Raw genomic sequence first — 15,448 nt, 5'->3', positions numbered from 1 at the left:
AAGCGTGCAACTTCAGCTCAGGTCATGATCTCACAGCTTGTGAGTTCGAGCCCTGCGTCAGGCTCTGTGCTGACAGCTCAGAGACTGGAGCCTGCTTCTGATTCTGTGTCTCCCTCTCTCTCTGCCCCTCCCCCACTCATGCTCTGTCTCTCTATCTCTTTGTCACAAATAAACATTAAAACATTAAAAATAAATAAATAAATAAATAAATCCAACTTTAACTCTACAGAGTTCTTAGTTTTTCTAAAACTTGTTTTAAATGTTTATTTATTGCGAGAGAGAAAGAGAAAGCACGAGCAGGGGAGAACAGAAAAAGGGGGAGAGAGAGAATCCCAAGCAGGCTCCATGCTGTCAGCGCAGAGCCCCACACAGGACTCCATCTCGCAAACTGTGAGATCATGACCTGAGCCAAAATCAAGAGTCAGATCCTTAAAAAAAAAAAAAAAAAAAAAGAGTCAGATCCTTAACTGATGGAACCACCCAGGCCCCCCTGAGAGTTCTTAGTCTTTCCATATACCACTCAACCTCTTTGGAAAAAAGCAATGGAAGCCATAAAATGAAAACAGGGAAAAAATAGGACTGTGAAAATGCAGGGAAAAGAGTTTCAATAAGGAGAACATGACCAGCTGGGTCAAGTACAACAGAGAGATTAAATGTGGGTAGAACCGAAAGATGGTCCCCAGAAGAAAAGTTTGGATGAATCTTGGTCCCATGGCAGGAAAATTTAAATTGCAGCAGCCTGTCAAAGGGGGATGCATGGAGGATGAAGTAGTTTCCCCTGGGCTCCTGCAAAGCTTAGGTGTAAAGGGGGAAAAGAGCAGTAGCAAGAGAAGATTGAGCCGAAGGATAATTTTGTGCAATCTGGGTGAACTTGAGTGTGTTTCATGCTAATGGACAGGAAGTGATGCACAGATAAAGGTTGAAGAGGTAGAAAGGAGCAGTTCCCCTGTTGGGTGAGGTTCATGAGGGAGAGAAGATATAGGATCCTGGATCAGTGCCACTCTCCCCAGCCTGTGCCCACCCTCCCCCCAGCAAGGGGGGAGGCTTGTCCCCACACCTCTAGCAGGTGGCCAGCTAACCCCAACTGAACACCTCCTGAGCTAGAGGGGTCGGTGGTCACCTCAGCAGACGCTTCAGTCTGATTCTTGGATGCCCATCTGTCCCTCCCCTGGAAAAGAAATGTACTTGATGGTGCGGGGGCCAAGGCCCGCTGACTCACCACTCCCCTCCCTCTCCCCACTCAGCCAGGCTGCCTAGCTGTCTGGGAAGTCCGCTTTTCATTTCTTCCAGGTGTACTAGATCTAAAGAGTAACTAGTTTGTCCTGTTGTCTATCTTGTCAGTCGATCGTTGGGACCACACACCCCAGCATTGTGGACTGCGTGCTGAAGGTACTGCGCACGATGCACCTGGAAGTGCAGTATGAAGGTAGGGGAGGCGTCCGGGTCTGCTCCCACTCACACATTATAGTCACCGTGAGAGCTAGACAGGTTTGCTCTTCAAATTTTCTTTTAATATTTATTCATTTTTGAGAGATAGAGTGTGAGTGGGGGAGGGGCAGAGAGAGGAGACACAGAATCCGAAGCTGGCTCCGGGCTCCGAGCTGTCAGCACAGAGCCCAACGTGGATCATGACCTGACCTGAGCTGAAGTCGGACGCCCAACCGACTGAGCCACGCAGGCGCCCCCAGACAGATTCACTCTTGAGAGTTTTCTCTTAGTCATGGAGCACCTGGATAGTTCAGTCTGGTTGAGCATTTGCTCAGGTCATGATCTTACGGTTCTTGAGTTTGAGCCCCACATCAGGCTCTTTGCAATCAGCCTGTCAGTGCAGAGGCTGCTTTGGATCCTCTGTCCCCCTCTGTCTGCCCCTCCCCTGCTCTCACTCAAATACATACATACATACATAGAGTTTTCTCTTAGTCACAGGAACCATGTTAAGTATCCTAGGTAACCTCAGCAGATGGAAGATGCTGGTTCGATCTGATCAGCCAGAAAACGACAGCCACTTTCTATACTTTGAATCAGCCACATGATGCTTTAACATTTGCTAGGACCTGCCTGGGTGAAGAGCTGGCTCTGGTTCTCAGTCTTATGTAGTACTTCCCCACTAAACAGAAGTCACCTGGGGGACTGTCCCTCTCCTAAGAAACTAAACTGGATGGTGGTAGTATTAAGTTTTCACGTATTCAGTACACCTATGTGCTAGCCACTTTCCATGCATCCTTTCATTTAATTCTCAAAAGAACCACAAGAGTACAGAGCCTGGCACATATTAGGTTTCAAATGTTCAAATGAATAAATGGTGGAGGTAAGTATTGTTATGTTTTTCAAGCTAAAGCATCAAAGCACAGAGATATTAAGTATGCTTCCCAAGGTTATGCAACTAACTAGATTCAAACCAGATCTGACTGCAAAGTGTATGCTTTTTTTTTTTTTTTTTTTTTTTTTTTTTGGGACAGAGAGAGACCGAGCATGAACGGGGGAGGGGCAGAGAGAGAGGGAGACACAGAATCGGAAACAGGCTCCAGGCTCCGAGCCATCAGCCCAGAGCCCGATGCGGGGCTCGAACTCACAGACCGCGAGATCGTAACCTGGCTGAAGTCGGACGCTTAACCGACTGCGCCACCCAGGCGCCCCAAGTGTATGCTTTTTAATTTTTTTAAGGTTAATTTATTTTTGAGAGAGAGAGAGAAAGAGAGAGTGGGGGAAGGGCAGCTAGAGATGGAGACACAGAATCCAAAGCGGGTTCCAGGCTCTGAGCTGTCAGCACAGAGCCAGATGTGGGGCTCAAACCCATGGACCACAAGATCATGACCTGAGCCGACGTCAGACACTTAACTGACTGAGCCACGTAGGTGCCCCTAAAATGTATGCTTTTAACATGAGCCCATAGTAGGTGTTTACAGGATGTTGTTTCCTTCCCTGTTCCTAGAGTGGTTCAAAGAAAGAAAATTCTGTTTTCAACAGGAGGGATCAAAGAAGGGTTTGCTGAGAAGGTGGTATTTGAGCTGAGCCTTGGAGAATGGGAAGGATCTGGGAAGGTAGAAAGGAGAAGAGGAGGGCATTCTGGAAAGGAGAATGGTATAAAAGAAGTCCCAGACGTAGGGATATACAAGATGTATCTGAGGAGTGACAGATCATTTAGTGGAAGTTTGATAGAGGTCTCAGTCCAGAAAGATCTAGAAAGGTAGGCTAGGACCAGATTGACGAGCACCTTGAAAGCCAGATGGAAGAGTAGCAGGTACTCTCTCCAGTAGGCAGCACAGAGCCATTGAAAAGTGAGCCGTGAACAGGGGAGTGGCAGAGGGAAAGCACTGTCTCAGGAATGTTACCTGAGTGGTGGTGTGCTCAGTAGGTCAGAGCCACAGAAGGCTCTCAAGTCTCGAGGACAGTTGGGAGGCCTTTCAGGTTGTTCAGATAACAAAGTAAGAATGTGCTGGTCTGGGGGTGCCTGGCTGGCTCAGTCAGTGGAGCATGTGACTCTTGATCTTGAGGTTGTGGGTTCAAGCCCCATGTTGGGTGTAGAGATTACTTTAAAAAAATTTTTAAATCTTTAAAAAATTTTTTAAAAAATGTACTTGGTCTAGCCAAATAACAGGCCCTGGGAAAAGAGAATGGACAGGACTGGGAACTGCCTCAGTATGGAGAATGAGATGGCATATGGAAGGGGGAATGAACAGGGCTGTGGAGGCCAGGACAGAGAGACCTATTAAGCAGGAAAGATCTGGACATCAGGACATATCAGGATTCGGCAGGTGGAGCCCCAGACCCAGGAAGTCTGGGAGGGACAGAAGGAGCAGGCGTGTACCAGGGTTCAACTATGCATGTGAGATCCTGGGGAAGACCAACAAAGGTCCAGACGCTGACTTCCAATATCATTTATTTTGGGGAGGCCGTGTTGAAACTAAATGTCAGTCAGTTTTGCCTTCAGCAGCATCGTCAATTTCATATTTGTTTGACCCCTGCAGGTGTGCCTGGGAAAATGGACCTTGTAAATTGAGAAGTAATGCTATGTTGAAATCCATTACCAGCTGGAGGAGAGTCCCCTAGCTTGGCAGGAGTTGCCAGTAAAGTGTGGGGTAGTGGAGGGAACCGAGTAAAGGTCAAACCCAGCAGCAGAGAGTTGTTGCTGCATTGGAGCAAGGGGGTAACCTGGCAGTTGAATCACGTTAGGAAGCATAATCAAGCAGCCCAAGGGGACTAGACTGGGTGGCACTGAGCCTCCCTTCCCGCCACCACCTTCACCTGACTCATGTGACCACTCCTACTCATCATCACTTCTTAGCTTAAGCATTTCTTTCCCAAGGCCTTCCCTCACCTGCCTTCAACCCCTGCCCAGATGTCAGCCCTCCTTCCTTTGTACCACCCTGCATCTCCTGCCCTCCAGTACACCCCTTCCCTAGAGCAGTCATCTCTAGAATGCACTGGGTACAGTTTCAGTGCACTTCTTACCACTTTTGTCCTTATCTCCTCAGTGCAGTCTCTGGCATAGGGTAGATCCTTGTTGCATGTCTGTTGAGGGAGGGAGGGAAGACTGTACATACACACTGAGGCAGAGGCAGGAGAAACATGAGATTTTCTCACTGCCTTTTTGGTTTGATGTCTGCTCCTGTGATAACAGTAAAACCGTGAGCCTCAAGATAATTTCAAATATGCCAAACTCATAACAGGTGCCCAAGATGTCTGTTGAATGAATGAATCATTCTTTTTTACCAGGAACTTCAAAATAGTCTTGGTGGAACTGGGAACGTAGAGCATGTATATGCATGTATATGCGTTGTCCACAAGGGGGAGCTATGCTACGTGATCGGTGGAGTGGAAGTTCTGGAAGAGAACACAGTGTTAGCTCCCGCTGAGACTCCTCCAAAGGCAGGGGGAGGGAAGGTCTGACAGGTCTTAGATGTGGTCCTAACAGTGACAACTGGAGAGGATCAGAGATTAATTTCTCTGAGTTGGACAACACTAAATTACAAGACCAGGATGATGGCAACAGTCATGGTTAGAGAACCCAGTAACCAGGAGGAATAAGCGATATAGTTGAATGGACTAACCTTAAAAGGGCCAGAGTTCGTTTGTTTTTTAGAAACAAATATTAATTGAACATCCGTGGTGTGCCAGGTACTATGCCAAGTACTGGGGGTTGCTTGTGTTTGTATTGAGGAGAAAAGTTAATGGGTCATAGGGCATCTGGGTGGCTTAGTCAGGGGGGCGACTGAGTGGCTCAGTTGGTTAAGTGTCCCACTCTTGATTTTGGCTCAGGTCATGATCTCTGGGTCGTGGGATCAAGCCCCATGTCGAGCTCTGTTCTGGCTGTGGAGACTGCTTAAGATCCTCCCTCTGCCCCTCCCCAACTCTCTCTCTCTCTCTCTCTCTCTCGGACTCTCTCTCTCCCTCCTTCTCTCTCTCTCTCTCTCTCTCTCTCTCTCTCTCTCTGTCTCTCTCTCTCAACAAACAGACAAAACAAAAAACAAAAACAAAAAAACAAAAATGAGTGGTTCAGAAGGAAGGAGGAGGTTAAGGAGGATGTTCACTCTACCTTCCATGATGGGAGAGGTAGTTAACATCCTTCCCCTGAGAAGGCTACAAGGAAAGTGGAGTTCTCAGGGAGAGTCCAGTGAAAACAGGGTGGAGAGGCTTAGGAGACCTGGTGACTCTTTCCCCTTGTCAGTGGTGCAGGAGCCAGGTGAGACCTTCACCTCTTTTTTCATTGAGAACTCCACCCCCACCACCTCCAAATCTGCCAGTCTGCCTGGCCCGTTACTCATTCTCTGTTCTCTTTCCCATTACTACCAAATGTCCCTGCTCCTACCACAGGCCAGCTCTTCTGCTTCTTCTTTTTTTTTTTTTTTTAGGTCTATTTTTTAAGTTTTTTTAAGTTTATTTTTACTTAAGTTTATTTTTTTAAGTTTAATTTTTTTAAGTTTATTTATTTACTTATTTGAGAGACAGACAGCACAAGCAGGGAAAGGGCAGAGAGAGAAGGAGAGAGAATCCCAAGCAGGCTCCACACTGTGGATCTCACCATGAGATCATGACCTGCGCTGAAACCAAGAGTTGGTCACTTAACCGACTGAGCCACCCAACCATCCCATCTTCTGCTTCTGCTTATTCTCTGAAGCACATTCATAAAGCCTTCTCACAACAGCCTCTCACTTTCTGTCTGGTGGATCATCTCCACTGACATGCAAATATGATCTGTATCCCCCATCTTTTTTTTTTTTTTAATGTTTATTTATTTATTTTGAGAGAGAGAGTACAAGTGGGGAAGGGAGAGAGAAATCCCAAGCAGGCTCCTTCCTTGTTGTCAGCGAGGAGAGCCTGATGTGGGGCTTGATCCCATGAACCACACAATCATGACCCAAGCTGAAATCAAGAGTTGGACACTTAACCAGCTGAGCCATTCAGGCACCCCCTGTATCTCTCATCTTTAAAAGAGAGCCCCTCCTTGGTAATCTATGGATTAAAAGAGATTTAAAATACTTGCCCCCCAAAATTAGATTAAGTGATAGCGTTTAAGGATGCATATCCCTCCTTGACCCCAAGTTCCCCTCCAGCTACCCATTTTTCCATTGACCCAATTGGCCCAAAGCATCCGGCTTTCTTCTCTGGGCTTCTGTGATACCACTTCTCGTTGTTCTCCTGCCAGCTGGGTCTGCCATGTTTGCTCTGCTTGCTTTTCTACTTTCTCCTAATTTCTCTACCACTCTGTTAGGTCAGCCTACTTCTCATCTCTTTACCAACACCTCCTGCTCGCGTGATTTTGTCTAGTCCCCTGGCTTTACGCACCACAAATATGTTATACATGCAGATACCAGACTGTATCTTTGGCCTGATCTCTCCCCTGAAACCTCCCCAGACATCTGAAATTTATATCCAAAACAGAACGCTTGATTTTCTTCCCAAATCCTTTTCTTTCTCCTATTTTCAATAAAAGGTGCCACTACCAACCCAACTGTTCAGGTAAAAAGTGTAAGACCAGTACCATGATCTGCACTTTCTCTCACCTCCCACCCCATCCCACCCTTACCAAGTTCTATCTGGCTCTCTCCCTACTTACCCTCTTTGTCCGCCCCAACCCCACCCCGTGATCGCCCAAGGCTAACCCACCATCCTGTTTGCTAACGTCTGCTTCCATTCCGGCCTCCTGTAACCCATCCTCCCAGTGCAGCCAGAACAATCATTTCAAAATAGCTTCCCACTGCACCTACACTAAAATCTACACACCTGTCATGGCCAGCAAAGCTTCTGGAAGGCTCTTCCCCCAGACCTTGGATTGATGGACAGCTTCTCAAACTTCAGCTCAGATGTCACCTCTGCCCACTCTCTCTAAAGTTTCCCCATTCCCTCCTGCCACCCACCTCAGGCTCTCTCCATCATAGCACATCATTGCACTTATCTCCTTTAGAAATCACCTTGTTTGTTTGTTTACATGTTTAATGTCTGTGCTCTGTAAGAAAATCAGCTCCAAAAGAACTGAGAGTTCCTCTTCTTTGTTTACCATTGTATCCCTAGGGCCTGAACAGTACTGGCAAAAGTAGACTCTTAAATATTTGTTGCATGAATGAATGGAGACGGGGTGAATCGTGTATACCCTAATTTATACTGAACAGGCATCACATTGGAAATAGAATGAAATAACTAGTTTTTTCAGCCCAGGTGGCTAAGTGGAGGCTGTGTGTAGTAAATTACCCTTTATTTCCTGAGAGTTCCTAGGGCCAAGGAAGAAGGTTTGGAGAGGGAGAAAAAAGAAGTGGTACTTGGAGGAAGGTAGGAGATAGTAAGGCCACAGGAGCAGGGCGTGGATGCCCTGGTTACCTGTTGCTTATAACAAACCACCCCAAATTTCATGTCACAAAACTATCACTGTTTTACTCTCACACTACATAAGTCAAAGATTACAACAGGACGCAGCAGAGATGGATTATCTCTGCTCCATGTTATCTGGGGCCTCACCTGGAAGACAGCTGGGGGCCACAGCTGGAACTAAAGGCTAGTGCGGATTAGTATTACTGATTTCTCCTTTTCTCTCAGGGTCTAGTATGGTTCCACAATGGCACCTTTTTCTCCCAAAAGAGTGACAGAGGAAATGTGTGCATCAAAGAATGGTTTCCTAGTCCTCACTGCAGGGGATTCTGTTTGTCCATTCTTGTCTGTTCTTCACTTTGAAGTAGAAATAACCATGGCAAGGGTACTGGTGACCACTAATTTCTGAAGGTTTTTTTTTCCTAGAATTAAGATTTTAGAATTTCTTTTAATGATGATCCCATTTAACATTAGAGAGCCAAAATTAAAATTAAGGGAGGCCTTCTTCAAAGTGGTCCTGCCTGGAATTTATCTCCATTTATGACTTCTGTGAAGTGAAAAATGGCAGTTTCCTCCCAGGGAGGATTGCTATTCCAGGAATTGGTGGCAGGCAGGGACTTAATCATGACGAGCAGTCTAAGCCACAGAAGTACTCTCTCACTGGCCTCTCTTCCTAGAGAAGAGAAATTTCAAAGTCATAGAAAGTTTTGCAGAAGAATAAATTAATGAGTTCTGTTGGGAATTTGAAATATATGTATGTGTAAATATATTAGCATCTTTTACAAATAAATTATTACCTTATGAACATCACTATGTATGACTTAATTAGAAGCAGACCATTCATTGTAAATTAATTTGCCAAATATATGCTTGCCAAAAATCAATTGGCCGAATGACCAATTTGCTGAGTGCCCAGTTCACCAAATCCCCAATTTATTGACATGTTTCCTTTAAATATTTGTGAAGTTTAAAGCATTGGTTGTATTAATGGGACCTAAGAGAGCTGAGAGAGGCCGGAACTTCAGAGTTCTCAGAGATTTTACACTCTCTCTGTCCCTCAGTTCCCCCATCTGCCCTTTGTTGGCCCTTGGTCTCCCTTTCTTTGTCCCACCTCTCCCCATCCTCTCTTCTCAAGGGTGGGCAGTGTAGGCTATGCAGTATGGTGACCTCCAGCAGGCTCCTCCACTGGGTCCCCCTTCCCTGCCCCCACTCCCTGCCACTGCAGCTACAGAGCTTGGGCAGAGACAAATGAGAATTCCATAAAATGCCACTATGAAGACAAAATGAAAGCCATTATATTCACACTTTGCAGAAATCTATGAAAACTGCTAAATCCATCCATCTCTATCCATTACCCATTGCTATATAACAAATTATCTCAAAACTTAGTGGCTAAAAAATAAACATTTATTATCTCACACAGTTTTTGTGGGTCAGGAATCTGGGAACAGCTTAACTGAGTGGTTTTGGCTCCAGGTATCTCATGAGGTTGCAGTCAAGCAGCTGGCTGGAACCATGGTCATCCAAAGGCGCCATGGGGCCTAGAGGACCCCCTTCCGTCATGGCTCACTCACAGACCTGGCAAGTTAAAGCTGGTTGTTGACAGGAAGCCTCAAGTCTTCGCCATGTGGGCGTCTCCATTGAGCTGCTTTAATGTCCTCACAGCATGGCAGCTGGCTTCTCCCAGAGTGAGTGATCTGAGGGAGTGCAAGGAGGAGGCCCCACTACCTTTTATAATCTAACCTCAGAAGTCATACACCGTCCCTTCTGTTTTACCCTGTTCACTAGAAGCTGGGGAGAAGAAATGGGCTCCACCCCTTGAGAGGAAACATACTAAAACTTTTGTGGACATATTTTAAAACCACTATACCATCTCATAAAAATTCCTGAAAAACAAACACAGACATAAGAAACAAGTTCATGGTAAAATGGAAATGTTTGTGAATTTGGAAAAATGGTTACTTGGGGAATAACATTTTTGCCTAATTGACCTAGAACCTAGGATTAATTTGACTTTCTAATAAATGATCATATTTCATGTAGTGAAGTTTAAAGTGTAGCTTATCAGCCACAAAATACAAAAGCAGGGTTAATGGCTGAGCAAACTGTACTGCACTAACGAAGTAGAATCTTCTAGAAATGTAGTTCAGAGAAACAGTGCCTAAGTGAAAGGACAGACATAGACAAGTCTTTGAATCTCTTTCCCTGCCCCTCAGAGACCTGGAGAAAGACTGGCAGTGGACAAGAACTTCATTGTTAATTTTTCTTAGGTTTTGTGAAGTTACAAAGATTCCTAATACTAAGGAGAATGGTTTATTTAGAAATCAATCACAGGGGCACTTGGGTGACTCAGTCAGTTGAGTGACTGACTTTGGCTCAGGTCATGATCTCACGGTTTGTGAGTTCAGGCCCTGCACCAGACTCTGTGCTGACAGCTCGGAGCCTGGAGCCCGTTTCGGATTCTGTGTCTCCCTCTTCTCTCTCTCTGCCCCTCCCCTGCTCATGCTCTGTCTCTCTTTCCTTCAAAAATAAATAAACATTTAAAAAAAAAATTTTTTTAAAGAAAGAAATCAATCACAGATTTGGTTTACTTCGTTTTTCTTCATTAAGACATTTTTTTTTAATGTTTATTTATTTGAGGTGGGGTGGGGAGGAGCATAGAGGGAGAGAGAGAATCCCAAGCAAATTTCACAATCAGCATGGGGCCTGATGTAGGGCTTGATCTCATGACCATGAGATCATGACCTAAGCTGAAATCAAGAGTCAGACGCTTAACAGACTGAGCCACCCAGGTGTCCCCATAAAGGCATTTTTAAAATTGAGGTAAGATTCCCATGGGGCGCCTGGGTGGCGCAGTCGGTTAAGCGTCCGACTTCAGCCAGGTCACGATCTCGCGGTCCGTGAGTTCGAGCCCCGCGTCAGGCTCTGGGCTGATGGCTCGGAGCCTGGAGCCTGTTTCCGATTCTGTGTCTCCCTCTCTCTCTGCCCCTCCCCCGTTCATGCTCTGTCTCTCTCTGTCCCAACAATAAATAAAAAAAAACGTTGAAAAAAAAAAATTAAAAAAAAAAAAAAAAAAAGATTCCCATAACATAAAATTAACCGATTTAAAATGAACAATTCAGTAGTCTTCAGTATATTCACATTGTTGTGTGACCACCACCTCTATTTAGCTCTGAGATATTTTCATCCCCCCAAAAGGACACTCTGTACCATTAGGTATTTGCTCCCCATTCCTTCCCCTCAGCCCCTGGAAACCACCACTCTTCATTCTGTCTCCATGGATTTGCCTGTTCTAGATATTCCATATAAACAGAATCATGTAACATGGGACTTTTTACATCTGGCTACTTTCACTTAGCATAATGTTTTCAAGACTCATCTATGTGGAAACATGTATCAGTACTTCATTCTTTCTTATGGCTGAATGATATTCCATTGTGTGTATATACCACAGTTTGTCTATCCAGTCATCCACTGATGGACATCTGGGCTGTCTCCCCCTTTTGGCTATTGTGAATACTGCTGCCATGAACATGCATGTACATGTACATTTTTGGTGCCTGTTTTCAATTCTTTGGGGTGTATATCTGGTAGAATTGCTAAGTCATATGGTAATTCTGTTGAACCTTTTAAGAAACTGTCAAACTGTTCTCCACAGCAGCTGGACCAGTTTACATTCCCACCATCAACGTATGAAGGTTCCAATTTCTCCACATCTTTGCCAACACTTGTCATTTTCCTTTTTTTTTTTTTTTAATAGTCAACCTAGTGCATGTGGAGTGGTTTGGGTTTGTGGTTTGGGTTTGCAGTTTCCTAATGACTAAAGATATTGAACATCTTTTCAAGCGCCTGTTGGCCATTTATATTTCTTCCTTGGAGAAATATCTACTCAAGTCTTTTGCTCATTTTTAAAATCGGGTTGTTTGTCTTTTTGCTGTTGAGTTGTAAGAGTTCTTTATATATTCTGGATACTAGAATGGTTTCTCCCACTAGAATGGCTGTCTTTTCATTTTTTTGATAGTGTCCTTTATTGATTCACTTTTATTTTATTTTGTTTTATTTTATTTTATTTTAGAGATGGGAATGAGGGAGAAAGGGGCAGAGAGAGAGAGAGAGAGAGAGAGAGAGAGAGAATCTCAAGCAGGCTCCATGCTCAGTGCAGATCCCAACACGGGGCTCGATACCAGGACCCTGGGATCATGACCTGAGCCAAAATCAAGAGGTGTATGCTCAATCAACTGAGCCACCCAGTCACCCCTTGTTGGTTTACTTTTAAATGATTTAAGTTTTTTGTTCAATCATTTACTTATTCAAAAGAGCAGGCACTAGGCTGGGTACTGAGTGTTTAGTGACAAACGAAACAAAGTCCCTGCCCTGGTAGAGCTCTGATACAAGAGTAATAACAACAATAATAGTAACTAGTAATTGCTACCAGGGACTGGTGAGGACTGTGTGCCAGGCACTGTTTTAAGCTCTTCAATCAAGTTACACAGTCCTCAGAACAATTCTGAGAAGTAGGTACTATTATCATCCCCCGTTTACATGAAGAAACTGAGGCACAGAGCAACTGAATAACCCACCCAAAGTCTCAGAGATAATAAGTGGGAAAGTTGTGGGTCACACCCAGGCAGAATGACCCCTGAGCCCAAATCCTCACCACCACACTATCCTGTCCTTCCAGTGTTATGAAAAAAGACTTGTAAAATTTTTACCACTTTGAGAAATAGTCAAAAACCTGAGGACAGACAATATGATTACGACCATAAAACATAATTATGTTTTCTTAGCTTCATGCCCTTCACAGGGTCATGCAAATACTATAAGGTCTCATTTTTAAAACTATACTTTTTGCCCCATAGAACCTTGTGCCTTTGCTCTCCTTTTCTGAGCTAACCCACAGTAGCAGGAGTTTCAGCCTTTCCTGCTGCGTAAGAGGCCACCCATCCTGTGCAGCTTCACTGAACAGTCACAAGACTCTGACACTAATGGATAGTTTACCATAAAAATCTGCTGAATATTCTTAAAAGATGCATTATTTCCCCCAAATTATATGAGCACTTCAACTGCCACACTTTATTCAGTGTTCCTAAGTTTTATTATATAGTTTCCCATAGATTGTTGTTGTTGTTGTTGTTGTTGTTGTTTTTAATAAGTTCTTGGGAAAACTTGTTTCTACTTGCCCGATTTGCCTAGCCCTCAAAGCCTCTGTGTCTGCCCTGGCCTGGCGCTGTCTCCCCTTGTGCACCTCGGGCAGTGGTGCTCCCCTCGGGTGTCAGGGCCAGTTCAAAGCACCAGCGCATGGGCTGGTTGCACTTGGTGAGCCTTGCCCAGAATAGCAGATGCCTAAAGAAGACACACCACAGTAATTCTTAATTTGGCAGTACATACACCACCAGAGTACATGACATTAACTGCTTTCTCGCCTGACTTTTTCATTTTTTTAATGTGTATTTATCTTTGAGAGAGAGCGTACGTACGCAAGGGGCTGGGGGTGGCAGAGAGAGGGAAAAAGAGAGAATCCCAAGCAGGCCGCACTGGCAGCACAGAGCCTGACGAGGGTCTCAATCCCACAAACTGCCAGATCATGACCTGACCCGAAACCAGAGTCCCGTAGTCAGTCTCTCAACCAACTGAGCCACCCAGGTGCCCTAGCCTGAGTTTTTTAAAAGAAAATAGTGTGTAAAATATGTTTTCTGTGTTTCAACAATGGGTTTTGAACGAGATGTGGTGAAAGAGGTGGTGAGATGTATAGGAATAAGAGGTAGAATGCGGTTGGTCAGGAAGATGCCTGACACTGGCTTCTTATGAGTTATAAGTTCCTCACAACAGCAACTTGCCGAATGTATTCACACTTACTTGCTGGGAAATGAAGCCTACTTGTGTTCGGACGCCCACTGAAGCACACTTCTCATATGTGGCCAGTAGGTGGCAGTCTCGTATGAAAATGAAAACAAAGAACTGAGACCTGGGTTTCCCAGGGCTCTAGGAGCAAAGAATTGTAAAGCAAACTTCCTCAGTGCTGAGTGCCTTAGAAATAGTTGCGCACCATCTCCACAGCTCCCAGGTGCAATGCCATTCATTTCTAAGGTTCCGTCTGCCCAAAGAATACTGAGCCCGCTGCTACAACCTTGTCTCCTACTCATTGTGACTTCCAGGGCAAGTCATTTTGTTCCGGCTTCCTTCAGCTATCAGACAGGTGATCCAGGAACTTTCTTCCTGGGCTGACAGGCTGTGGGTTCTGTGGTTCTTCCTTGGATTGGAGGAATCCCTCCCTCTGCACTGAAGTCTCCTTTGAGTGTCAGTGGGCCGCTACTTGCATCTGTTTTGTTTCCTGCTGTTCCAGTCAGCACTAGCACTGTAGCTGACGTGTACCCAACCGGTTTGTCAAATGAAAGCTTGGGCCCTGCAGAGCTGCTTCTCAGCCTCACTGGGCATGACCTCTCAATGGCTCCTGATCACCACCCTCCTCCCTGAAAACTCTGATCTCTTCCTTCCCTGACACCCACCCTCCCAACACTCTCCTGGTTGCTCAGTCCTTCCTTTGCATATTCCTATCCCTCCACCAGTCCCTTAGGTGCAACTTCCCTTCTATTTCTCTCAGGATTCAATCCCAGGTCCCCTGCTCTTCTCTTTCTGTCTGTGGTACCTCATCTACTCCCACAGTTTTAATTACTGCCTATAATGATAGACACACTAATAGCTAACCTTTATAAGGTATTTACTCCATGTTAGGTACTGCTCCAGCTCTCTACTCATTAATCCTCACAACAAGCTGATGAGGTAGGCACAATTATTATTCCCATTTTGTGGCAGACGGGCAGAGCAGTTGAGTGACCTCTCTCCAGCTCACACTGCTCTCCTGAGCTCCACCCCATTGTTCCCATTTGCCTTCTGAACATCTCCCCTTGGATGTCACTGACCAAGTTCAGAATTGGACTCCTGAGATTCCAGCTCCAAGGCCTCAATCTCAGTGAAAAGCACCCAAGGCTGGAAATGTAGGTCATCAACATTTCTTCCTGCTTCCCACCTGTAACCAACTTCTAACAAGACCAGTCAACTCTTAACTCCTTAATATTGTTCAAATCTCCCTCTTCTTCATTCTGTCTCCACTGCTGTAACTCATATCTTTATATGTCTCACCTCTAAACCAATCTCCATCTTTCCAGCACAGTGTCTACACAGTCTTTTCTCCTAGTCCTCCACCGAGCCAAGGTAGCGGAGCTTAGTGGTGAAGAATATGAGCTTTGGAATCCGAAAGAGTCATTCTGCTACTTATTAGCTGTTGGGCCTTGGGCAAGCTGCTCAATCTTTTTAAGTCAGTTTCCTCTGACACGAAAGACAAGAAAATACCTGTCCTATAGGGCGGTTGGCACATGGCAAAGCCCTCGGAATCCAGCCTGCCTCCTCAGGCTTAGCTCTCACTCCGTGGGCCGTCATTTCATGTCAGGCAGACCTCCCTGCTTGCCCGGCCACAATAGTGGCATGCACTTTGCCACCTTCATAATTCTAGTCCCTCCCTTCACCCCAAGACTTTGTCAGCTCACGTCACCTTCTCCAAGAAAGCCTTTTCCCGATTCTCTAGCCCCCAGTTCCTCAACATACCCTCACACCAACCTGGCTTCCTTTGTGTTCCCATGGCTCTTAT

General features: G+C 45.3%; 1 protein-coding gene across 3 annotated transcripts in view; it reads left to right on the top strand.

The window, feature by feature from the left end:
• ARMH1 (armadillo like helical domain containing 1) overlaps positions 1-15,448 on the top strand; it is a 37,238-nt gene that overhangs the window by 10,417 nt on the left and 11,373 nt on the right. For all 3 annotated transcript variants that reach the window (XM_049618648.1, XM_049618650.1, XM_049618649.1), the window contains one exon: positions 1,342-1,426. In XM_049618648.1, coding sequence (XP_049474605.1) covers positions 1,342-1,426 — 85 coding nt within the window. The remainder of the gene's footprint in view (positions 1-1,341; positions 1,427-15,448) is intronic.

This window comes from Panthera uncia, assembly GCF_023721935.1.
Source record: "Panthera uncia isolate 11264 chromosome C1 unlocalized genomic scaffold, Puncia_PCG_1.0 HiC_scaffold_4, whole genome shotgun sequence".
NCBI classification, from domain to species: domain Eukaryota; kingdom Metazoa; phylum Chordata; class Mammalia; order Carnivora; family Felidae; genus Panthera; species Panthera uncia.
The sequence above is the reverse complement of the archived record's forward strand: the minus strand, read 5'-3'. Positions and strand labels throughout refer to the sequence as shown.